Source organism: Pygocentrus nattereri, chromosome 23, assembly GCF_015220715.1.
Source record: "Pygocentrus nattereri isolate fPygNat1 chromosome 23, fPygNat1.pri, whole genome shotgun sequence".
NCBI lineage: Eukaryota > Metazoa > Chordata > Actinopteri > Characiformes > Serrasalmidae > Pygocentrus > Pygocentrus nattereri.
Window position 1 is genome coordinate 24,108,140 of NC_051233.1, and position 25,687 is coordinate 24,133,826.

General features: G+C 38.9%; 2 protein-coding genes across 4 annotated transcripts; one reads left to right on the forward strand and one right to left on the reverse strand.

The window, feature by feature from the left end:
- The first annotated feature begins 1,046 nt into the window (after nucleotides 1-1,046).
- rad51d (RAD51 paralog D) lies at nucleotides 1,047-6,597 on the forward strand. 2 transcript variants are annotated; one of them, XM_037533182.1, is made up of 11 exons: nucleotides 1,047-1,181; nucleotides 1,774-1,889; nucleotides 1,981-2,042; nucleotides 3,412-3,530; nucleotides 3,895-4,006; nucleotides 4,311-4,445; nucleotides 4,575-4,670; nucleotides 4,788-4,878; nucleotides 4,963-5,033; nucleotides 5,230-5,391; nucleotides 5,847-6,597. In XM_037533182.1, the coding sequence occupies exons 2-11, from the start codon at nucleotides 1,808-1,810 to the stop codon at nucleotides 5,943-5,945; spliced, it is 1,029 nt and encodes a 342-aa protein (XP_037389079.1). In that variant the 5' UTR covers nucleotides 1,047-1,181; nucleotides 1,774-1,807; the 3' UTR covers nucleotides 5,946-6,597. The 2 variants fall into 2 exon arrangements, with proteins under 2 accessions (XP_037389079.1, XP_017554952.2); XM_017699463.2 differs by having other exon boundaries at nucleotides 3,925-4,006.
- lig3 (ligase III, DNA, ATP-dependent) lies at nucleotides 6,517-21,971 on the reverse strand. 2 transcript variants are annotated; one of them, XM_017699451.2, is made up of 21 exons: nucleotides 21,832-21,971; nucleotides 19,474-19,796; nucleotides 18,745-18,873; nucleotides 17,315-17,527; nucleotides 16,879-17,030; nucleotides 16,583-16,749; nucleotides 16,282-16,359; nucleotides 15,270-15,438; nucleotides 14,077-14,232; nucleotides 13,791-13,922; nucleotides 13,627-13,706; nucleotides 13,259-13,346; nucleotides 12,922-12,999; nucleotides 12,664-12,787; nucleotides 11,526-11,668; nucleotides 11,348-11,422; nucleotides 10,776-10,922; nucleotides 9,585-9,735; nucleotides 8,897-8,991; nucleotides 8,659-8,742; nucleotides 6,517-7,728 (listed from the first exon to the last, which is right to left on the reverse strand). In XM_017699451.2, exons 2-21 carry the CDS (start codon nucleotides 19,757-19,759, stop codon nucleotides 7,495-7,497), a joined length of 2,781 nt encoding a protein of 926 aa, XP_017554940.1. In that variant the 5' UTR covers nucleotides 19,760-19,796; nucleotides 21,832-21,971; the 3' UTR covers nucleotides 6,517-7,494. The 2 variants fall into 2 exon arrangements, with proteins under 2 accessions (XP_017554940.1, XP_017554930.1); XM_017699441.2 differs by having other exon boundaries at nucleotides 19,474-20,067.
- Between the last annotated feature and the right edge of the window lie 3,716 nt (nucleotides 21,972-25,687).

The window sequence follows — 25,687 nt, forward strand, 5'->3', positions numbered from 1 at the left end:
ATGAATCGCTCGTTTCGGTTGACTCTTTTCAACGAACCAGACGAGTCGATTCACAATCCCCATTAATATTTAATCAAGTGTTTGAGGTGTAAAAAGATTCATTCAGAGTGACTTGATGTGGAGTTTTTCGTCGCAGAGAATAATGTTTATAATGTTTTAAATGTTTATAATGGCAAAAAATCTTAAATCTGAAAAAAAGGGGTACTTGCATTACAACGCCCTGTTTATAACCATCTGGATTAAAATAAACGGAGGCGAATTTTAAGCCAAACTGTTGCAAATCAACGCCTCAGACTGCAGGCAGCATATATCTAAGCTTTTAGAGGTAGACGTCTGGTTCCTATCATCACCACTGTGAGCAATTCTGACTGCAAGTTTTTCTAGAACGGAGCATTTCACACCAAACCGCTCTGAATGGATCTCAATGATTTAATCATGTATAATTTTTGAAGAATTCTCATTGAAATGTAGGGCACTTGTTATGTGCTCTTCTCAAAGGGAGCCTGGCTGTAGGTTTTGGACGCCACAGTAGCACATGTATGTCTTTGTTTTAGCCAAGCAGTTTGTGAATATAGATAGATGCATAATACAGGAAATAAAATTGATTGGAGTGGCAGTATTAAAGGATACATTTTAAACGTGTGAGACATGTGAGGCTGTCTTTCAGGCCAGATGTGGGCTCCTGCCCAGTAGAGACCCCTGAAATGTTTACATCGTGAAGACTCGCAATAGAATTCAAATAATAATCTTATTAAAACAAGGAATAGATGTTTGAATTTGCTGAAATGGCGACAGTATCGTCTCTAGCCCCAGAGAATAAATGCGACTTGCCTTTTGAATCACTGAATCGCTTTATCAGACGTTCGATGCATTGAAGCGGACAGTGTGAAAGAATCGGTTCGATGACATGCGCGTCATCCTATGGGGGGCGGGCTTCGTCCTCGACGCTTGTTATAATTGGCTCAAATACACCGAATCGAAGTTCGATTGGTGGACATCTCTGTCAGTCTCAGCACCTCCGCCTGACTATGAAAGTAAGGCGCGAGTGGTTGCTGGGCTAGTCAGTCGGTGTGGCGACCCTTGAGTGGAGTGATTGGAGTAAAACGGCGTTTCGTGTTGCACAAACGTTATAGCGTTAATAGTCTTACGTGTGAAATGTGCCCAAACCAAGCGATGTGAAGGTACGAGGGGTGAGCCTTTACTGTGGCCTTTAGTCAAACGGAGAATTATTAGTTCCCGTGAACTTACAGCTAGTCTGTAGTTAGCTAGGCTAACCTAGCTAGGTTAGCTATCTGCGTCGGCTCCTGCTTGCTAGCTAACCAGCTCTGCGGTTTACCTTAATAAACAAAATACAAATATAAACAAAAATAAATGTTGTTAATGTTATTGTTCAGTTAATGTTTGCTTTAACTATGCGGTTTATTTCAGTAAACGTCAACAAAATATTGTTTTTCAGTTGTTTGCCCTGACAGCCATTTACCTCAGATAAACGTCAACTAAATGTTATTATTTTTCAGCTGTTATCTTTAACTGTTGTTTATTTCAGATAATCTCAACTAAATGTTGTATTACTGTTTGCCTTAATTGTGCCATTTACCTCAGTTACATGTCCACTAAATGTTAGTTATTTTTCAGCTGATGTTTGCCTAACTGTGCAGTTTGTTTCCGTGAACGTCAGCTAAATGTTATATTGGTGTTTTTCAGCTCTTTGTCTTCCCTGTGCGATTTACGTCCATTTCATGTTAACTAAATCTTGTTATTGTTATTTTTCAGCTGGTATTTGTCTGAACTCTACCTCAAAGGTGTCATGGTGCTTTTAAGAGAAGGCCTGTGTCCGGGTTTGACCGTCGATATGGTGAAAGCTCTCCAGACAGAAGACATTAGGACAGGTTCGACACAAAACATTGATTGATTGCCGTGCTAGTTGATTCAGCTGTCCCTCAGCCTGAGCACATACTGAACAAAACATTTATTTTTCAGTTGAGGACCTTGTCTCATCTGACTCAGAAGAACTGGCTCAGAAATGTTCATTGTCTTATAAGGTTTGTAGTAAGTTTGCACACATACAGTTTACTGTTTATTGAGAAATTTAACAGTTTATCTGTATATTTAGTCAGGGGAAACATGCGTTCTGACGCCTTCCTTTCGCCCCATACGGAAATATGATCTATGGCATATATGTACATATGTCACAGGCATGTATTTCAAAATATGTATACATATGTTATGCACATGTATAAGTTACAGATATTGGACTATTAACAGGTTTTCTGTCATCCCAAAATTGTTCTATGTCAATGGTGAATTATAGAAGTTGAACTGACTTCACAAATCTCACAATTTCAGTTTGATGCAGTGGTGTCTCGATTTAAAACAACTTTCAGTACAACTAAAATATAGTGTCTGAAAATGTGCCTTATGTTAAAATGTTAATGTTTCCGTTTTCATTTTATTACAATATTCAACATTATAGAAGCTTTAAACTGACTGCAAGATTTTCCACAGTTTAGATTTCATGATTGTTTTTTGCTGCAACTAGCAATGTGTGAATTGGATGCTTGGGCTGATGCAAATAAATGTAAATGAAGGAAAGCAATAAAAGCATTAATAGATTAAAACAGAAAACATTCTAGCTTGCAGTCACATTTCTAGCTCATGCAGTTCTAACTTTTCAGCATTCACCTGTGCTATCAGGTTTTTATTAAGCTGTAAAAGCTGCAGCTTTGCTCAGCTCTACTTACGATGCTATGTAACTGTAGGTAACCTTGTAGTGTATCATTTCAACATTACAATCAGTGTGTTGGCTACTACATAAATATTGCACATTAGCTAATAAGCTAATTCAGACACTTTAGGCTGGTACTCGTATAGTACTTGCATGCGATGAACAATGAAGAGACAAGAAAATCATTAATTACAATTATGTGCATGGTGATTATCAGCTGAAATTGCATCACGGGCCTAGAAATAAGAGTATATTAACCTTTTTTAAACTTTATTGGTCAAGCAGTTGTTCATTTGTCAGACAAGTTAATCACTTATTTATTAACCACTTATTTATTAACATCTAACAACAGTAATATGGATGCACATGTATATCAGTATCATTTTGGTGTAATCAGAAAATAAAGTGATATTTGATGATGTATTTATTATACTTATCACAAGCTAACCAGCTTACAACTATACCACTATACAACAATAAGGTTGAGTGACCCCATTTATACCTCTCTATTTATCCTTCCACTGAGAGTAAGATCCTTCTGGATCGGTGTTTACTGACCTCTAAACAAATTTAGAGATGAATGCATGAATCAAAGCAAGGTGGTTATACTTCATAAGCAGTTTTGCTTTGGTAGGCTTGATTGATGTACCTTGACACTTCAGTAACAGTGTTCTGTATTTTTTCAGGCTTTGGTGGCTGTTCGGCGGGTGCTTCTGGCTCAGCACACAGCGTTCCCTGTCTCAGGAGCAGATCTGTACGAGGAGCTGCTGAGCTCCACTTCTATTCTCTCCACAGGAAATCACAGGTGATGACATTTAGACACATTAATGTCTTGAATATCACTGTCAGTTATGTTAGCTGTCATGTAATTTACTGATTATTTTGATGAGTGATAAAATAATCTGTAGCCAAACAATAAAAATGGACTTGAGCGAACAATAGCAAACCGTGCACATGTTATTTTGAAAATTTTCAACAAAAAAATACATTTCATACTCAAATTTCTTGAAAGGATACAAACAACCTTACGCCAACATAACAAATAATAGATAAAGATAAATGCCTAAATAATGTTTACTTTGAAATGCTTACAATCAATAAAAAATTGACAGTATATTTATGCATGTATACAGTTGTAATTTGAATCCCCATGTACAGCTGTGTTGTAGTGTCTGGAGTTCTAAAGTCTCTCTCTGCAGTGTGGATAAGCTGCTTGACTCTGGCTTGTACACAGGAGAGATCACAGAGCTAGCTGGAGGTCCTGGAACAGGCAAAACACAGGTGAGATTTTGACAGGACATTATACAGTACAGCAGAAATGAGGAGCTGAGGGCTGGAGTTGAGTCCAGTTTGCTGATTTCTCTGCTGAATCACGTGTGCAGGAATCTGACCAGAGTTCCTCAAATCCTTGAGTAGAGTAAGGCCACATAAATATGTAAATACATCCATGCATGTAATTCACACATCATTTTCCAGTCGTCTTTGTTTGTAGTCTTGTGAGTGGTCCACTACATTTACAAGCCTTTGAAACTACAGGGTAAGCACTGACTTGCATCTTTTTTGTCTTTTCATCTTCACCCATTAGCTGTGTGTTAGTGTAGCTATGAACATAGCACATGAGCTTAAACAGAACGTGCTATACATTGACACAAACGGTGGGATGTGCGCTAGCCGGTTGCTCCAGATGCTCCAAGCCAAAACGACCAATACAGTGGAGCAGGTAAGAACCAATGCCTTATACAGCGCTTTAATATTGCATTATCTATTCCAATACCTTAAAAAATGATCACTGAAGTAATCTGAATCAATCAATGCATTCTTTCCATTGTGGCTATGGTTATACATGCAGATGAATGCTCTTCAGAGGATCAGGGTATTCCGGGTGTTTGATGTGTTCTCCTTACTGTGCTGTCTTCAAAATCTGAGAGCTTGTGGTCTTCAGAAGGTAAGTGTAATTTCCTAAATTAATTACACGCCATGCTTTGAAGCATGTTTACAGCGATACAGTTCAGTCCGTACAGTTAGTGCCTCGTCCAATCAAGGCTTTTGCTGTCTTTTTAAGGGATCTGTTGGAGGAGGTTCAGTTAAAGCAGTGATGGTGGACTCAGTTTCTGCTGTGGTTTTCTGCATGCTTGGAGGGAAACAGACTGAAGGTGGTTATTTCAACAAAACCCTTGATACAGTTACCCATTTCTCAGTCAGTATTGCTGTACTTTTACCTTCACGATTTTCTGCAGGTATGTCTCTGATGATTCAGGTTGCTACAGAGCTGAAGATGATTGCCAAAGACTATAATGTAGCAGTTCTTGTAAGTAACACTACTTGTTCATAATGACTTAATATAGCAGTTTATAATAGTTTGGTTAGCATTATGCCTTTGTGTCATGCTCCCCTCCACCTGCATTCACTGTTAACCTGATTAGGATTTTTGTATGGACAGTTACTTCAATGAATCATGAGTTTGCACAACATATTGAGTAATACTGAAGACATGAATGTGTTAGGTGACCAACCATGTGACACGGGATGGAAACGGTCAGCTGAAAGCCGGTTTAGGGCAGACGTGGAGTCACATTCCACGCACACGAATTCTTCTGCAGAGAGCTAACCGCCCAGGAGCACCTACCAGCTTACGGACAGCAACCCTGACCAAATCCTCACGGCAGGTCAGTGCTGTGTTGTCGAGTACTCCAACAATTTATTTAATTTTTTTTTTAATGACCCCATTTCTGTTCATATTCGGTGACTACAAGGCATGTGGCATCATTTTATGAATCCATGTGTGAGTTTATAGAATTCAATTTGCAGATTTTTTTTATAATGCAGGTGAAGGCAACTTTTTATTTTTAATGAAAAGTTCAAGTGTTGTTAATTCTTTCTTAAAAGGTTGCTTTTATACAGTGATAACGTTAGAGCTGCTCTTAAATTTACCTTTTTTTTTTTTTTTTTTTAATAGGGACAGAATTGTGTAGTGTATATACTTGTAAAAAAAAAAAAACTCAAATTAAAATTGGCAGCATGCATTTAAAGCACAAAGTCCTAGTGAAACAAGACATTTGGAAAAATGTTCTCCTTACAGTGCTAGTGACACAGAACATCAAATTTTTTCATGCTTTTACAGCCCTGTTATCTGATGGAGGAATTTGATTTGTGTGAGCAGTCTGCAGAGGAGCTGAAATCGAGGTTTTCAGGGAAGAGAAAACTGGACACTACTGCATAAGAAGCTGCAAAAAAGTACTAACTCTGGGGGGGAAAAAAATCTTGCAGATGACGTTCTTGCTTTTATAAAGCAAGTTTTTCAGAATTTGTTTTTAAAATCTGCCATGGCCTTTTGTTAAAAGGAATTGTGTAGAATTGTTCAAATGAGTGTTTATTGAGGGCATTATTACTTAAGTCTTTGAATGTTGCATTTAGCACAATTAAAGATGCATCTTCCTAGACAAACCTATGATGCACGTTTTAGATATCAATGGAAATGAGTAGAAAGTCACTAGACCAATACATTCTGAACAACTGAACCTAAGTGTACAAAATTCACCACTCTAGCCAGAAAAGACCCAAATGGGTTTTCTAGCGTATTTAACTGTGGATGCTGTAAACAACTGCTAAAAGGCAGGAATGTTAAGATTGTGTTGTGAAGATGTTTTGTAGAGTCATTTACCAAACATCTTAAGACTAACAATACTGACGTAGGATCAACTTGTTTATGCAACACCAAATAAAATTCCATGACCTGATCTTAGATCAGAGCTTATCCTCCGAGATGCTTGCTAAATGTGGGCCACCATTAATACACCCCAAAATATTTTAATTCCAGTGTTTCAACAGATGAGTTTCATTGTAAATAAGAATAAAGAAAACAGTTACAGTAATATCAGTTTTAAGCTGTTGCATTCATGTTTTGCCTGATAAAACTTCTTTTATTCCCTTCTGTTTAGCTTCATATTCACCTAGAAAAAGTAGTGATAACACTGCACAATTTTTGAAAAGTAAGTTTGCTCACGTACATAGCTTTCAAAATGTCCAAAAGCAACCACCAAGCCACTGTTACCCTATATGAGGCAGAAACAAACCATATCAACAAGAGTTTGCAGATGCTGGCTTTCTGTATTTTTTGTTGTTTTTGAGTCCATGCTAAACAGTTGTTGCATAATTGAACTACTGACAGTCCTGCTCCTACTCTAGGCTGTGTTTTGTTTCTATAAAATTACATTAAGTAAAGAATCTATCACACTTGGCCCACATTTGTCAATAGACTTCTGCATATACTGTTACTACTTGACATCATGGTACCATGATCTAAAAAGACATACTGCATATTTTGATGACAAAACACACCTGTTAATACCATCAGTTTAGTAACAGTGTAATATGAAAGACCCCTATCTGGCCAAGATACATACGTGCACCAGATCAATGATGGCTTCTGATGAAAACTAAGACTCATAAATAATAATGAAGATGAATAGGCACCTTTCTGTGACATCTGAAGAACTATGCCTTAAATATGAAATGTCACTTGCAATACCAAACTTTGGTATAGCCCCAGAAAATGCAGAAGAAACTTAGCTGAGACAAACTAATTAAAAAACGGTCAAGTTCATAAACCCAGTTTGTCCTGAATGAACACGCTAGTGGTGTTGTGGTCAGAGCTGTTCCAGTGTAGCCTATGCACTGTTGCCTGAAGGTGTGAAGGGCACTTTGTTTTTTATTTTAAAAAAAGATGCTGGAGCACCACGTCTGCATTCTCAGTGCAGTCCTTAACGGCTTCAGCAGGGTGGAACCACCCTCCTTTTGCGAATACACTCCCAGATCCAGTTGGAGGTAACTTTCTTGGCCTGGCTGTCCTCCCCAGGCTCAGCCAGTGTGTGTGTGGCAGATTCTGCATCGTAGTCAGGCACCAGATCTCCGTCATAAGCCACAAAGTAGCGCCGCAGCTTTTCAAAGTCCTGCACTGTTTCTGGGAGGTGGAGCTTTACACCTGTGAAGATGTCCAGTAGAGTCTGCAGAGAAAATTACATTAAGGTTTTAACTCTGAACACTAAGTCATGATAGCAAAGTCTGTTCAATCAATAAACAAGCAGCAATTTTAGCAATGCCTTCCAGCAGTTTTTTTAGTCCTTCAACACCAGACTCCTTTGTCTCGGTCTCTTTGAGGAGAGACCTATAAACCCACAATGTTTCAGAAACACACGTAAAATCACTGGTAAAATCTTACTGCATATATTTTGTAGCATTGAGCTCAAATAACACAAACATTTTTTCAGGTTGTTCTGGCTACCACACATGCATCTCTCAACAACAAGGGTGGTTTTCCAGAAAGCATGCTGTCTCCTTTTAAAGCATCCACTAATAATCTATTAAATACATTTTTGGCCAAGTCATTTTTAATTGAAGTCAATGTGGATCAGAATTCATAACCTTTTTCTTTAGTACACTGACATACACTGAAACAACAGAGAGGCCTAAAATTGTTGTAAAAGACAGCTTCTGCATTTATTCTTACTCTTTGACAAATCATAATTCAATGACAAAATGATCTAATGATAAAAAGAATTCATATTTTGAAGACAGTCACGCATTAATACCATCTCTTTAGTACTAGTGTAATACGAAAGACCTCCATCTGGCCAGGATGTACATGTGCACCAGATTATCGATGGCTTCTGCTGAAAAATATGACTAGAAATCAAATGTGAAAAACAAAAGAGGAATCTGTATCTTCCCACGACACCTGGAGAACCATGAGTCAAAGAACGGGAGTACTGGAAAACTCACACCACTTGCAATACCAAACGAAGCTATGTCATCATTTTCTAGGTGAATCCCAGACATGTTTTTATCGTTCAGGTGGCATGAGTACTTTGTGTAAATGTCACAAGACATAAATAACCACAGCGTGTAAAGCAGCAACTGGACAAAAGTACACTGACCTTTTCTGACTGTGGATCAGGTGTGTTTGCTGAAGCAGTTTTGGGTTTGCTTTGTCCATTGCTGTGAACGGTTTCAGTCTTGATCTGAAAAGAACCAAAGAAGTATCTTAAATAAAGCTCTGCAGGAGAGCAAGAAATAAAACTGCAGAAAGGCACAAAAACCTCTCTGCAAGTTTCTGTATGTCTTCGGTAGCTCTAAGAAGGCTTTTGGGGGCTCAGAGGAAGATGTGTGACAGACCTTCTTTGCACTTTGTTCTACTGCCGGCAGCTTCCTCTTTGCAGGGGATGGGAGTTTGGATTTTACCATCTTTGGCTTTGGAGTGTGACCATTTTCTGCAGGGAAGTAAAACAATTTATTTTTTAAGAACATTCAGGAAAAAGGGCATAGATTCAGTCTTTAACAAAATCTGCAATAAAAAACCAACCTGTTTTGATTTATCATAGTTGTTAGAACCACATAATTGTTTACATATCTTTAGTAATAGTGTAATATGAAAGGCCTCATATGTTGCTACTGTGGTGGAAATTTATAAACATTGGGCTATTCCTTGCTGTCCAGCAACAAGTGGATCATTACAGCCTTTCAAAGGTTACAGACTTTGAAAGGAGTGACTGAAGTTTACAATTCTCCTGAATATTTTAGCTTAATTCAGTAGTTTTAGCCTGGGATGCTTTATGACCCTCTCAGTCGTAAAGGTTTCAGCCAGTCTGAACAGAGGTCGTTTACATAGATCAGCCTCAAAGGCACAGTAATAAAAACATCCTAAGGAAACAGGAAAATAAAAATTGAGACATAAATCCACACGTTAAATGGACTCATTCAATCAGGAAAAATCTAGAAAACGAGCCCTTTAAAAAAAAGCTGCTAATGCAATTAATCACAGACCAAAACATTTATGGCCTCTCAGTCTATCCAAGATACATACTGGTCTTATTTGTGTGAGCTGTTCCATGTGAAGTGGAAGGAGAGCTGCCTCCACTGTCCCCTCCTGAGGAGCCATTGTCATCTTTTTTGCTTCTGGACGGCCCTGCGGTCACCTCAAAGTCACATTTCTCCTTTGAGACACGGTAGAGTTCCTAAACAAAGAGTTTGAAAAGATGGGTTGACATTTTAGTCGCCAATCCCTTTTATCTACTTGAGTTTTTTCCATAGCACTGAACTGTGCTGTTAGAAAATGAATGGATGCTTCCTGTGCACTGAGAAGGCCACCAGTAACCCAGACAGTGGAGCTTATTTCTTATGACAACCAACCCTGATATAAGACTGCATGCAGAAAGGAAAAATGCTGAAAGTCAAACCTGTCAACACTAAATTCAAGCTGATTTTTCCTTAATGCTCTGTTATATGAACCTGGGATTCTTCTCTTATACACACACACACACACACACACACACACACACACACACACACACACACACACACACACACACACACAGGTTATACAAATAAATGTAGCCATGCGTTTTGCATGCCTATTCACCTCCTACAGAAGTGCCACAATATTCTCTGGAGGGAGTTTTTTCCTGTTTGGGACTCTATATATGTATGCATATATTTTTGTGTGTGTGTGTGTGTGTGTGTGTGTGTGTGTGTGTGTGCGCGCATACATATAAACAAGCAACTTATGTTAAATAAACATGGATTTTTTTTCTCCCTTCTGTGTGGGGACTCCCACAGTCTGCACATCATATCTGCATAATGCATGCTGGGCATTGTAGTGAGAAAATAATGATGGACAAAACACACAAAGCACACAAAATGATGAATTCTGTCAAAGCAACGAGGCTAAGGGATGTAATGAATGTACTACAGAACGCTGCCCAACAACAAATGCTAATTTCAGACTTGGAATACACCTTTAATTCTGTTTAAAAAACTGTTTGTTTTTCTCTACTTTTTTTGAGGTGTTGGAAGGGAAACTAACATTATTATTCTTCTTAGGACAACATTTATCAGTTTTTCCAACTTGGGTTATGTACACAAAAATTATTTCTAATCATGTTGGACTACCATGTTAAAACAATTGAAGTAATCTGGGAAAACGTCAGGCTCAGATCTTTTTAATATATGTGTGCTGTGGTTAGCACACCAAAGAGACTTCTTAGAGTTACTAAACCTTGAGCTGAGGAAGGTTGGTGGCTGTCTTCCAGTCCTTATCATCACGCATGCGAGTGCATCGGGGGAAACGGATGGAAATGCCATCAGCTGTATGCATCTCTGACTTTGAGAATTCGGCTCCTGTGATTTCCCAAACTGGTGCTTTCTGTGAGGGACAGGAGCAGTGCTTTCTGTCAAATTATCTTTAAAGGGACTAACAGAACAGAGTACTGAGCAATTCACCCACCATGTCCAACATTAACATTTCGAATCTTTAACAGGTTGCATGGTCTACTGACTGATAATGAAGAATTAATAGACCAATTCGTACCGACTGGCACAATATAGACACAATACTAGTCCTGTGATTATATTACTACATATTGCGACATATTGTATGATACCAGTACTGCAGTGTGGCAAATAATGCGCTAACAATTAAGAGACTATATATTGTGCAGCCCTTTCATAAATTAACTATATCCAAACTGAAATACAATCAAAGGAAATGACCGTTAGCTTCCTGTACAAAGTGCATACAAGAAGTCACACTGAGAAACTCCTGGTGGAGTGTCCCAATTCATTTGTTACCTCTGGATCTCTGATGAGAAAATCTGGGTAGTAGTTCTTAACAATTTTTAACCAGCTTGGAATCTTGCTAGGATCCTGTGAAAGAGAAAAATATAAGACTTTACAGTGAGTCAAATTACATGAGTCTGCATATTTAAAGGCAGCAGAGACAAGGTTCAGATATAGTCTTGAGGTTTACCTTGCCGATTTTAATAACGTCTAGCTCCTTCTGCAGTCTGGCTAGAGTGGCATCATCAAAGCCTCCAGAGCATTTAGTCACAGTGCACCACTTCTTTGAGTCTGGATCATAGCATCCCATGAGGAAGCTGGACATTATCCCACCTGTGTAGAATAATGAGGGACCAAGCTGTTATGTTCTTTATTTAACAGGAACAATAAACCTCATTGTAATTTACCAGCCTAAACGTTTTTCATCTGTTTATTCCTGCCACAGTATCTTAGGATCTGATCCTAGCCACAACATGAAGGTTTATTCTAAAGTTGTAAATGTTTTTAATTCAGAACAAAGTGGCCATTTTCAGGTATGAGTGTAATCTTTCAAAAATGAATAAAACAGCTTTCATTGTATAGAAATAACTTAAAGGGGAATTCATGCATAATTAAACTGTTACAATATCAACAAAACAATGAAATGCATAATTAAATCATTACAATGTAAACAAGCATTCAGACTAGTTTGATGTAAAGTGCTTCATTCTAGATGACTCAGACCTGCCTCTGAAAGTTCCCTCACAGAACACTTTGATATGAAATGGGTGCCGGGATGCCTGAGACTGTCTTACCATAATTCTGAGAACAATTTGGATTAAAGTGCATATATCTGGAAACATTTATGGTGGAGAAGTACATGGATGTCACACTGAACATGAGTTGAATTGCCTGGTGAAAAAGCCAACTTGAATGATAAAGAATCCAGGAACATGAAAAAGGAATTTGCCTCTGGTCATTTTGGTTTGGTCCAAGTTCATCTAGGCAAACTTGCTTCAGTAGTGTGAGCCAATAGACAAGAGGTTGAGCTGAGGTTTAGTCTTTCAACTCAGACACCTTAATGCTGCTTAATCATTCACAGATGCAAAAGTTAACTAGCTAATGTTAACTATATGCCCCCCCCACCCCCCAATCACAACAGGACCACTCATACTGGCCTGATTTGTGCTCTGCAAAGAAAACAGCAGTACCCAATAGTATTGCTATGTATGCATTATAGACAAGATGATCCCTGGTTCATATCACCACCACTGTAAAGAAGTTTTTGTACAATGCACCATTTCATATCAAAACACTCAAAATGATTGAATTACACCCATTTTACATACCTTTGGAACCTGACCCATAAAATGCCCCCAAGACCACCAGGTCTGCAGTATCAGCCATAGCTCCTTCATTGAGGTAGTCTTTCTTCACCTTCAACCAGTGACGTTTACCAGGCTCATACATTCCCTGCAACAGAAAGTTTATCTGTCTCTTGTGTACCAAAACAGAATGAACATTAATTCAACTGGAATCTACATAAAGCAAACAAGATACTCAAACTGTCAAAATGAAAGAGGAGATTCTAAACGAGTGCACCTCACCTTAAGATCTTTCAGAACCAGTCCCTCCAGTCCCTCCCTGATTACTCGTGTGATCATTTCAGCCAGATCAGCAGCTTTCTGTCAGAACACAAAACAAGCTGAATTACTTTCTCTCACGTGTAAGGGACGTGCCGCAGGGGTGGTCTAGGCACAATGTAAAGTATGGTATGGCCCGTGAATCTGATTACATGAAACATGCATGAAGCTGAAGCTGTAAAACAACCATCATGAAAGAAAAACTGGCCAATGACAAAGCTCCTATTCCTAATTCCACAGTAACTAATAATGAACTAAAAATAAAGTGTGAGCTGAACCAAAGTAATCAAGGCCAACATACTGTGACATGTTTCATTTCTGAAAACAGAATTCTGTTAGGAACTTCCACCATGTTGTCATGGAGAAATTTTCTTCTCTCACAGAGCGGCCTGGAAAACACGATAAAGCCTTATTCCAGCAAAATGAACATCATCAAAAGAGCATTCAATTAATGAAATAAGAGTGGCAGCCCATTTAAGTTGGCATTTCTTTAAAACAACTACTCTAACCAAATTTTACTTCACGAAACCTTTTGTGCGTGCTACCATCAGAAAACCGTAGCTTTCTCTTATGCCCTTTGGCTACACTGATTACCCACTGGGTGGAAAACAGTTCTAATTATGAGTATTGAATAGCATAATTAAAAGGGGGAGGGGGGGGGATACTCACTTTTCCATAAGACTGACTCCATTAAAGTAAATGCAGTCAAATACAAACAGGCACACTTGTGCGTCTTGGAAGGCTGCTTTCTGAAACATAAAGATAGAGCACAATGACCATTTCTGAAAATGAGACATATTTCTAATTATAAGAAAAGTTTTCTAGTAGTTTACTTTGTGAACTCCTAACGTCCCAAAAGGCAGAGGTTTGCTGGTCTTGGTGTCAATCAGGAGAACTTCAGCATCAAGTATCATGCTGTTGCCACCTGAAAAGGCTTGAGGTATAAACTCTTTAAAATGTGCCACCTAGGAAATAAAAAAAAAAAAAAAAAGTGAACATGAAAATTTTTAAAAAGTTTGTTGATTCCTTAGAAATTGACTTAGAAACCTGTGCAGAGTAAATAATAACCGTACATAAGAATGGCATATTCTGTTTTTGATGTGTCGTGTCATTATTTACCTTGTGAGGCAGCACAGGTTTGAGACTGCGACTGAAGTAGCTGAAGTGATCTCCGTTCTTGTGAACTTGCACACGCTCACCGTCATACTTGATCTCAGAATACATCCCATTAGGGCATTTCTTCATGGCATACTCAACGGACTTGCATGCTTCTGCCTAAAACAGAGGTAAATTGATCAAAACCTTTCAGAAGACCAGAGGTTTGTCCTTTATTTGCTGTTTGTCTTGTATCAATTACTATTAGCCACATTGTAAAGACATTTTATATCAAGATGAACCTTGAATGATGACCAACACAAAAAATGAATACACATACACACCATGAACCGTAAGCATTTTTTGCAAAATATGCAAATATTTTGTCTGAAGACGATCTTACAGAAATGGTTTGGTGTACACAACTTTCTACTTCACATGTAGTTAATCACCCAGCACGTCTGGTACCCAAATTCAGCTTCTTCGCCTCAGCACTGGAGCTTCAATGCTAATGTTACTAACAAACAAGAAATCAGTAGTCACCCAATTTTTTTCTATAAACACATCTACAAAACATCCCACTCAAGCCGCAGCCAAGTGTTTTTAAGGCCTTACAAACTTGTTAGTGGTTTAGGACTTAATGTGAACTATGAAAATGAACAACCATCATTGTGTGAACTTCAATGAGTAGCCATTTCAGACAACAGGTGTTGAGCCGAATTCTCCGCCCAGAATCTCATTCCTCTTTCTGTCATTTCCATGATGTACACACATCTTCAATTTGAAAAGTCAAGATTACAGTTAATTATAAACAGAAATTGCAAACACAATCTGCAGTGTCCACGTGTAGCGTGCATGCACACGAAGGAAGCTCGGCAAACAACTTGTGGTGACAACATTTGGGTGACTATTGACTTCGTGTTTGTAAGTCTTGCAGCTCTGGGTTAAAGCTAAACAAATAAAATTTGGACAGCAAACAAGTCTTGGCTGATTAAGTGCATCTAGGACAAGTGGCTAATTGTGTATATTTCATATTTTGCCAAACCATTCTTTAATTCTGAATTCTTCATTCCAGGAATTATTTTCATTTCTATTTTTGTACAGATCACCTACTTTGTTCATCGGGTCTATGGCTTAAAACAACATCATGCATTTAATGCAATTGTAAAATGTGCTGATTGAATATTTAAGCTTGGTAAGTGTAAAACGGCACTGACCAACATCGGTTGAACAGGGGTCATAAGTGTGGCTTCCACACTCAGGAACTTCCTTGGGCCAGTCCCGTTAGATGCCTCCTGCTGGTTCCGAAGCACTCGGTCAATGACATCGCCAAGGTTTCGTGAAGCTTTGAAGGCATCATAGGCATTTGGGTCCAAAGCATCAAGACTACCATGTAGAAGAGAGGAAGAAAAACATTGTTAGATTATTTGACAAAATTGATATTGCAGTGGAACATAATAAAAGTGCACTTTGAACTCTGGTGAAAGTGAGAGCCCATGTAATGTGCTGCACAGATTAGTTACATCAGCAATTAATTATAGTAATTATAATTATAATCCTAAAAAGAACATCTCATTTAAGCAATATACAGGGTAAGTCAAAAGTCACAGGACACCATTTTATTTTATTTGATTTTTTATGCTGTCACAAGTCTCCACGATGCGGTGCTGATGGTGGTGTTTGTTGCGGATTTCCTCGGCATACCCAATTTGTTTGAGATGACCCCAGAGATAAAAGTCGATAATAAAATAAAAAATAAAATAAAACCTGTCCTGTCACTTTTGACTCACCCTGTAGAATTCAAGTCTGTAGACTACGAAACAGAAGACAATAGAATACCATTCAGTATTTGCCTAAAAAAGAGCCTAGATGTCAGCTAAAGCTTCAAATGTTGTAAAAACTTGTGTTAAATTAATAAGTGTAAGGACATACTGTGGAATGTGTTTGTAGCTATAAAGCTACTGGCTGTATTATATTGTTAACTTACATGAATGTGCAATCTTCTATAAAAAAAAATTAAACAAAAAGTTAAAAAACTTTCAAATGGAATCTGTTGGATTTCCAATGTTGCAGAATTCAACAGGCTGTCTTTACATTACTGGTGTAGTTTTCTGCTAAGCTGTACTGTTTGGGATTTATGCAGCCTTTGTGGTCTGGCAAAACCAGGCTTGCCTACTCTTGCTCTAATAACACTTTCTATTGGTGTGAGAATTGTTCAGGTTTACTTACACATGTTTGGCCCCAGAATTAATTTTCAAATCATGTTTGACAAGTCTGACATAACACTTCAAGTCATTTCCTGTGCATCTGAAAGATAAAAGGAATTTATTTAAAATGTGGTTGATCTCTGCACAGATAAAATCACAGTGTCAGGCACTGAACACAGGCATTATCCATCACACTGGTGGTATCATTCATTTTTCATGCTGCCTTTATGCAATTACATTACTCATGTGGGTGCATAATTGGCCAGAAAACAAACTATACAAAAACTAAACTAAATATCTCTGAACACACTTCACTGTCTCACTTTTTTGCAATGTTCTGGAGTTCTGCCTGCTGCTCGTCTTCTTTGGTGAGCTGAGCCAGGCGACTTAGTGAAGCATCCACTTCCTGGATGGTCAGAAGACTCTTGGCTGCAGGAGGAAACGACTTGCTGTCTTCAAAAAACATCCTCACTGTTTCAGAAACATCTCCCTTTGGCACACAGAAAAAAAACACAGGTTTGAAGGAAGACACTTGAAAAAGAGCAAAAAACTCTCCAAAAACCTACAAAGCAATTTCCCGCTTTGTGGTGGTGTCAGAAACATGATAGTGATATCTAACCTGTTCCAGATCGCGCACCATCTCATCTTGATTGCAGTTGAAGATGCGGCTGAAAAGCTTGACAATTTGCTTGTCGTTGAGATTGTAAACACTCTTCACTACTCCTGGGAGAAGCAGCTTGACTGTGAGGTAGAGGTCACCCCTAAACTTGTCTGGGTTGGAGAGTGAGAGAACATCAAGTGATTGTCAATCCAGGGGAAAAAAAAAAAAAAAAATCATGCAATAAAGTGGTCTCCACTGCCAGCAGAGGTCAAGCTCATTCTAAATGGTCACATGTGAAACTGTGTTAATTGAGGATTGTTCAGGAAATCATTACATGCATCACAAAATCTCAAATATGATCTGCTATCAAAGACTTTTAACTTGATACAATGACGCACTCTCACACCCCTAGTAGTTTCTGAATGATTACAACTGCCAAGATCTTTGAGCCTACCTCCACCAGAACCTTTCTTCAAGAAATCCTTGATGATCTCCGTCTTTGCGTTGTAGCTGGACTTCTCGGCCACCATGGCACAGAGCTTGCGGAACTCCCGGAACAGGGAGTCTTTGTGGTCCGGCTCACAGAACTGAGCAGACAGAGTGCTGCCCTGAGAGGGTTTACTGGGAGATGGGCCTGGACTTGAGGAGGATGAACCTGCCTTTGTAGCTGGTTAAGACAAGGAGCAGAATGTAAACTTCAGCTTAAAAAATTAACCAACCACAGCTAACGTGTTATGACAGAACGTATCAGCATTAAGATTTATCTTTCAGGTGGAATTAATGTTCACAACAGACAAGCAGCCAACTGCACGAAACAAAGGGGGGAGTTCTATGGCTACTTTTTCAGAAAAAAAAAAGTTACTACACAAATATGTAAGACACAAAGCAATTAAACAAACAACAGTGACCGCTGCTACTGTGCTTTATATCCTTCATATTTACTTTTTAGTTTTTCTTTTTCCTCTTCCAAAAATTGAGATTTTTCTTGTTATTGGCAGTTCCCTGTAAAAATGATGGTTTTACTTAAGTAGCTGCTGTGCTATTCCTCTTTTAGTGTCCTGATATTATGATTAGCGTAAAAAATATTAGTAGCTGGTAACCCGCAAAAATCACCAAAAATGTAAACAGAGGGGGTCCACCTCTACTAGAAGCCAAGCATCAACTGAGCAAAAGGCTGGTCCTGCTTGGTGCAAGAGCCATAATCCTGAACTTAACCTGCCCCAGAGCAGGTTAAGCATGCAGCATAATTTGCCTTGGTGATGTAATCAGGTAAAAATGATGCAGTAATGTGATGTGAAGATCCAGGGTTAGATCAAACTAAGCTTAAAGTCAGCTGGCTAAACAAGAAATCTGTTCGTTAGACAGACCAGATCACTGTTCTAGCTGTAAGACTGAAGGACATGTACATCAATATTTGAACATAAAGGGACAGTCAAAAAACTGAGTAGACCTGTCTGACCAGAATTATTCTCCTCTATGCTTTAAACAGCATAAGCTTGTCTATAATTACCTCATATTCCATTGTCACATTCAACTGAGTGTTGTGTGTTTTATATGAGCACTTAATCAGTATTACGTACTGAAAATGTTCCTTTTTGGTCTAAAATCCAAATCCATTAAAGCTGTGGTAAGGGGTTTTCTGCTTGTTAAACACATGCTGTTTTTGAAGCCTTTTTAACGCAAAGAGTGTTTTTTTTTGCACTGGAACGTTTTTTTTAGAGAAACTTTCTCTAAAAAAGTATTTAGAGAAACCTTCACAAATTACAGTAATGTAAATTATTTATAGTCAATGTCAATTAACTATAGTGCGTTCTCAAAAAGCAAAAAAAGGTATTCAAATTTTTGACTGGTACCCAAAGCATAATGCGAATAGCAATTGTATACCTGTGAAGCCAGAAAACTTGCGCGGCGCATTGACTGTTGGGTCAGCAAGAGGCGCTGATAACTGTCCGCTGGTGTTCAGTTTGGCTTGTACCTTCTTCTTCGGACTTGCGTTAGCTTTAGCAGCCAGTTCTGATAAGACAAGGGAGATTCAGCAACAAGTTAAAATGATAGTTCAGTGAAAACTCTAACTTGATAACCTCCCCTTTACCCTATATTAACTGATTAGACATGTAGTATCCAACATTTCTGCTTTAAATTTGCATTGGAGCAAATCTAATCTAAACATCTATAAATACCTATTCATAATAAATCTAATCATCTTAGCCTTGCGCAAACTGCATGGCCAAATTGTCAACCACACTATGGGAGGTAATCTGAAACACACTAATGAGCCTTCTGACATATACGTAACACTTTTTTTTCCATTTTCATAGACAACATTGTCACAAAGATAAAAAGACAAAGACAAAACTGTAGCAGCAGCCATCATGAAACCTGGATTTAACCTAATGGTTTTGGTCCTGGAGTAGCACTTCCCGGGATAGCCTGCTGTTTTCCCTGCTCAAACACACCCGAATAACCTCAGGAAAGACTCGCAAATTAGCTGGTGAGGTGAAGTGGGTATGTTTAAACATGGAAATCACTAAATTATGTAGGACAGCAGTACTCCATGACCAGAACTGCGAAACATAAGTCATTATAACCCATCTCAGAATAACCCCTTCTCACCGGTCACATGCTTATTAATGAGCCCTTTATCCTCATCCTGCAGTTCCTCCCAGCCCTCCAGATCAGTGATGTCATCAATCTTCTTGGTAGTGGCCCGAGCTCGCTCCAGCTTCTCAAAGATGCACTTCACATGGTACCACTCCTTCATCTCCCCAGCAGACTCACTGAACGGGTTGGGCACAATCTTGCCGATTCGGACCAGACCCTTCATGATTTTGTCCTTGCATTTCTTGCAGCCTGCAGTGCCACGTTTGGCGTATTCTACACAGTACCTCTGCTCTGCCATGTTGGGCCTCTCACCCTGCCACACAGGCCAGGATCCACTGAAAGACAATGAAGATGAGAAACTGAACTGTCTGGACGGTGTGAAAAGGGTGAAACTGCCACCAGGCCTAGAGACAAAGCTCCAGACTGGGATCCGAGTCTGGGTGCACTGTAGGAACGTGTGCCTCCTTAGTGTTTCCCACAAAGGAAAACTCCTGCACAGTGTTGACAAAGATGCGCCACGTAGCGTTCTTATTGTCTTGCAAAAGCAAAGACTATACATCCAGTTTATCCAGAAAGACGAACCATACTACTCTGGCAAGGTGGTTTCTGAAGGACAGAATAAATAGAAACCAGCATTAACAGCATTTTCACATGTGCATCTCTACCTCACAATTAACATCACATCTACATTTAAGTGTTAGATGAACATCAAATTCCAAATAATGCTCATTTACCATCACATCAGTTAAACAGTACTGCACAGATTAAAGATGGCAAGATACAACTTTTTCTCCTCCAATATTGATACTGAAACCTTGAGTACTGGCCAATACCAACCTGGAAGACTTACTGCAAAAACTCTAGATCATGGTATGGCGAGATCCGATGATATTTATGTTAGCATTAATAAGGCTAAGAAGATCACTTTTCCTGACTACTCCTACTCTATGCTAAAGCAATATCTTACAAACAGGAAATAGCCTGTTTTGATTGACCTATTTTATTTACACCAAAGAGAACCAGACAGAAAGCATATTTCCAGAAAGGGAATTTACTATTTATTTGATTTGCATGTGTCTGATCCACTCAGACCAGCGCAACACACACCAACAGACCACCACATCAGTGTTAATGCAGCGCTGAGAATGACCCACCACCCAAACAGTACCTGCTCTGTGAGGATCCATGGGGGTCCTGACCACTGAAGAACAGGGTAAAAGGGGGCTAACACAGTATCAGAGAAACAGATGGACTACAGTCTGTAACTGTAGAACTACAAAGTGAACCTACAGAGTAAGTGGAGCTGATAAAATGGACAATGAGCGTAGAAACAAGGAGGTGGTCGTAATGTTATGCCTCATCGGTGTACATTGCAGTTAACTGCCAGGTCCTGGCTACCATGAGTAATGAGAATTTAAATAAAAAGCTAATAACAAACTGGAACACTGCAGCAGGGAAATGATGATAACAGAATCACACTGGCATCAGCTAATAGTTTCTTTTAAAAAGAAAACAACAAATATATAGGTATCAAATAGATGTTTGAATCTGACCAATATTTTTAAACTGATATTAACTGTACACCCAAATCCCCACATCGATGTATCCCCAATTCAACGGTAGTGACAGCACTAACTAGGGCTGGGCAAAATAACAACATTTACCATTATCATGATCAATTCTGTCAAAATATGCTTTTCTAAGCATATCACAGATATCGGCAGTACTCAAAAACACTTCCCTATTGCTTGTCTGATTATATAAAGACCACTATAAGTCTTGTTACTGGATGCAGAACAAGATGCGAGATGTTGAATATAAACCACTGTAACGTTAGTCGTAGCTGTCGATGGGTCTTTCGCAGAATATTCGTTATATAACTAGTGTACCGTGAAAAGTTCTTCAGGCATTGTGATATTACATTTGTGCTAACTATATCGCCCAACTCACAACACGAACCACATCTCGGATCGGGGGGAATCTCTGTTAACGGCAGTTTTTAGATCAAGTGGCTACAGTAGGCACGGTAGCCAGGTTAGCTAGCTGACATACTGTTAGGTTCCAGCTCAGTTCTCCATGACAACAAAGTCAGTTAGGCTTACAGAGAACTGCATGTTTATTATGATAGTGCGTTAAAAACCTCACAGCTATAAGAACATCATACAGAACCGTATGGTGTACCCGTCCCGTAAGGTGGAACGATATACACGGGAATGTAAGTCGCTGCTGAATGTATGAACTCAAGCTAAGCGCACTAATAGTACAACAGCATAATAGCCAGCTAGCTTAGCTGAGTCCAGCTCAACGGCTGTAAGGTGGACGTTGCAGGTTATCAAACAAAGCAGTTCGGCTACCATGCAGCTCTTTTACCTGTTTTTGACTGAACCACTCGCTTATCCAGATCCCGCAGCTCGCAATGTTGGAATAAGTTAGTTTTTGTGTGTCACTGTAATCACAGTGAGAGAAGCAGCCACGGAGTCAAAGCCACGCGCTTCCTCTTTGTTTGCGGCGCTTTCCGCTGCGCTACGCATGCGCCGACACTGGCCATTATTTTCTGCCGACAGAAAATGAACCAGCAGCTATACCGTCGCCGTGAAAACAACAACAACAACAACAAACTAGCAGGTTTCTTCTCTGCACTCTGTAAACAAACAGTTTAATATATCTCTACCTCCTGCAATATGTCATCTCCTTTCACTTCTTTATATTTCTTTGCGTCTGTTTATTTAGCGTTAAAGTTCTTATTTACTATTTTCTTGTATGAATTATGTATGGTTTGATCCACATGTATAACAGAGCAGTGTAATGACTGATGTCTCTATTGTTGTTATATGTGCAAATATTTCATTTGAAAGTTTATCATAAAACGATTAAAAAAAAGAACATATTGTTCAAGAAAAGTTTCAACACGTTCATTTTAAATCGGTGTTCTTCAGCATTTATTCACTGACTTTATTCTATTAATGGCTAGCGGAGCATTTAAGCAAAATCGTAGTTTATAAACGCTTGAACATTTTTAATATAAACGAATACATTTATATCCTGAACACAGAACAGCATAAAACGTTTCATCACCGTTGTTATATTTTAAGAGCTTCTAAACTCGAGTTATAGGAGTTTAAAACGGCGCTTAATAAATATTCATGACGTCAATCACCTGCCAACCAATCAGCACTCAGTAGCTGTAACGTTAGCTTTTCTTCAATGTTTTAGCGAAATACATGCTTCTACTTTCTAAAGTTAAAGGCAGCTTCATGACAAGTGATTACAAACTATTTTAACTTAAAATCAGCTGGTATTTTAAGCTTGTCTTCTCATTTCTTCAAGTATTTAGACTGGAGGTGAGATGGCGTCACGAAACTGTTTTTTCTTACTGGTTTTAAATATTCTTACAATGTAACGTTTTTTATTTGCATTGTTATGTACAATGTTTACATTGTTAATTTTGAGAATGAGAGTTTATATTTCTTTATCTTTAGTATTATATATACTATATTGCCAAAAGTATCACTCACCCATGCAAATCATTGAATTCAGGTGTTCCAATCAGTTCCATGGCCACAGGTGTATAAAACCAAGCCCCTAGGCCTGCAGACTGCTTCTACAAACATTAGTGAAAGAATGGGTCGCTCTCAGGAGCTCAGTGAATTCCAGCGTGGTGCTGTGATAGGACGCCACCTGTGCAACTAGTCCAGTCATGAAATTTTCTCGCTACGAAATATTCCACAGTCAACTGTCAGTGGTATTATAACAAAGTGGAAGCGATTGGGAACGACAGCAACTCAGCTGCGATGTGGTAGGCCACAGAGTGGGGTCAGGGGATGCTGAGGCACATAGTGCGCAGAGGTCGCCAACTTTCTGCAGAGTTAAACACAACAGACCTCCAAACTTCATATGGCCTTCAGATGAGCTCAAGAACAGCGTAGAGAGCTTCGTGGAATGAGTTTCCATGGCCGAGCAGCTGCATCCAAGTCTTACATCACCAAGCACAATGCAAAGTGTCGAATGTAGTGGTCCGCCACTGGACTCTAGAGTAGTGGAGACATGTTCTCTGGTTATCCGCTGGACGAGGCTGGGCTTGGCGGTTGCCAGGAGAACGGTAAATGTCTGACTGCATTGTGCCAAGTGTAAAATTTGGTGGAGTGGGGATTATGGTGTGGGGGTGTTTTTCAGGAGTTGGGCTTGACCCCTTAGTTCCAGTGAAAGGAACTCTTAATGCTTCAGTAGACCAAGAGATTTTGGACAGTTTCATGCCTGCAACTTTGTGGGAACAGAGCCCCTTCCTGTTCCAACATGACTGCACACAAACCAAGGTCCATAAAGACCTGGATGAGTGAGTTTGATGTGAAAGAACTTGACTGGCCTGACCTCAACCCGACAGAACACCTTTGGGATGAATGAGAGCGGAGACTGCGAGCCAGGCCTTCTCGTCCAACATCAGTCTCTGACCTCACAAATACACTTCCCAGGCTTAAGACCTACTATTCAGGAGCTACAGGGACTTCAATGCAAATTGGTGGAGCTATTCTGAGGTTATGGAAGTGTTTAATAGATTTCAGTATCATTTTCCAAACTTCTAATATTTTCTGTTTAAAGCATTGGGATGTAAACAGAGACGGAGAGCTTGTTACTGTGCCCTCCACAAATATTGGCACCCCTGGTAAATATGAGTAAAATAGGCAGTAAAAGCATTCTATATTGCTTATCCTTTTGATCTTTTATTGAAAATATAAAAAATATTCCCTTTATTTGAAGTAAGAGAAGAGATAAGATAAGATAATATAAGATAAGATAGACGTTTATTATCCCACTGGGTGAAATTTGCATTGTTACAGCAGAATACACAGTAAACAGATAAAGAGCAGTAAGGAGACAAAGATGTGCCTCATACAAAAAGTACAGTGATTTAGAGAGACAAACAATATCTAATCATAATTTAATTAATATCTATCTCAAATCTTTGTGTGCCACAATTGTTGACACCCCTTCAGTTGTGCAGCCTCCCTTTGGAGAGATAACAAGGGAGATAACTATAGTCTTTTAACTAACTTTTCCTATAGTGCTTAATGAGACTGGAGAACACTTGGCAAGCGATCTGAGACCATTCCTCCATACAAAATTTCTCCAGACACTTCAGATTCCTAGGTCCATTCTTGTAGCTGTTTCCTGGTTTGTGCAGCTCAACAATCTTTTGTCATAAATCATTGCTTTATCCTCTGGTCTTTCCCATAGTGATGGATGACTAAGGGAAATTGGCCTGTGAGTCACCTCATATTTATACCCCATTAAAACAGAAATTCATGTTTGACCATTTGTTTGTTCCTAATAACTCAGGTGAATTATAAAATAGAAAATATGAAGGGGAATATACTTCCTTTAGATCTCACTCATAAGACGTTGAAGAGGGGCCAACGACAAAAATATTTCATGATTAGATTTTTTTTTAAATCATAAAGGTTATATTTTTGTTTATGTTTTTTTTTTCATTGATATTTTCAATGAAAATCAAAAGATAATCAATAAGCTATTATATCAGTGGGGGCAGAAATGGCACCTCAAAATGTGGACTCACCAACCTAACCCCTTACTCAAAGAGTATTACGGAAATGACATAACTCAAGTAAACATAAAAGTCCCAAAGACTTTTACTTCAAAATAAAAAAGTATGCGCTCTGAAAACTTCTGCAGTAAAACCTCTTAGTACAGCCTCCTACTAGCAAAGGAACTGGACTTTTTAGGCTCAGTTTTCTGTTTTTTTTGTCTAAAATCAAATGTTTAGGTTAAAGTGAGAGGTTTGAGCAACAGGAGTTGAATCAACAGAGCAGAATGATACTAACCCCCTTAAAAAAATGAGGAACTACATGTTAATAGCTGATGTGGAATTGAGGGAAAAGCAGAAGTAGACTTTCCGTACAAATCTACTTGTGTAGAAGTGAAAATATCATAGTCTGAAAATGCTTAGATGGTAAAACTACGTGCCAGAACTGTTAGTTTTCCAGCAGGGCTGGTAACTTCCACACACTGCAGGAGGGATCCAGAAATCCTTGCATTTCTGAAACAGGCCAAAAGATGTCAGTAGTGCCATCATAGAGCATTTAGTGAATAAAATCCTCATGCTGTTTTTGTTTCGTGATCTTAAGGGTATTCATTGACTCTTGAAGTGAGTTTAGACTTTCATAGCTCGAAGCAACTTTGTGTCTCTGTCATGAGACATGAGAGTTCAACA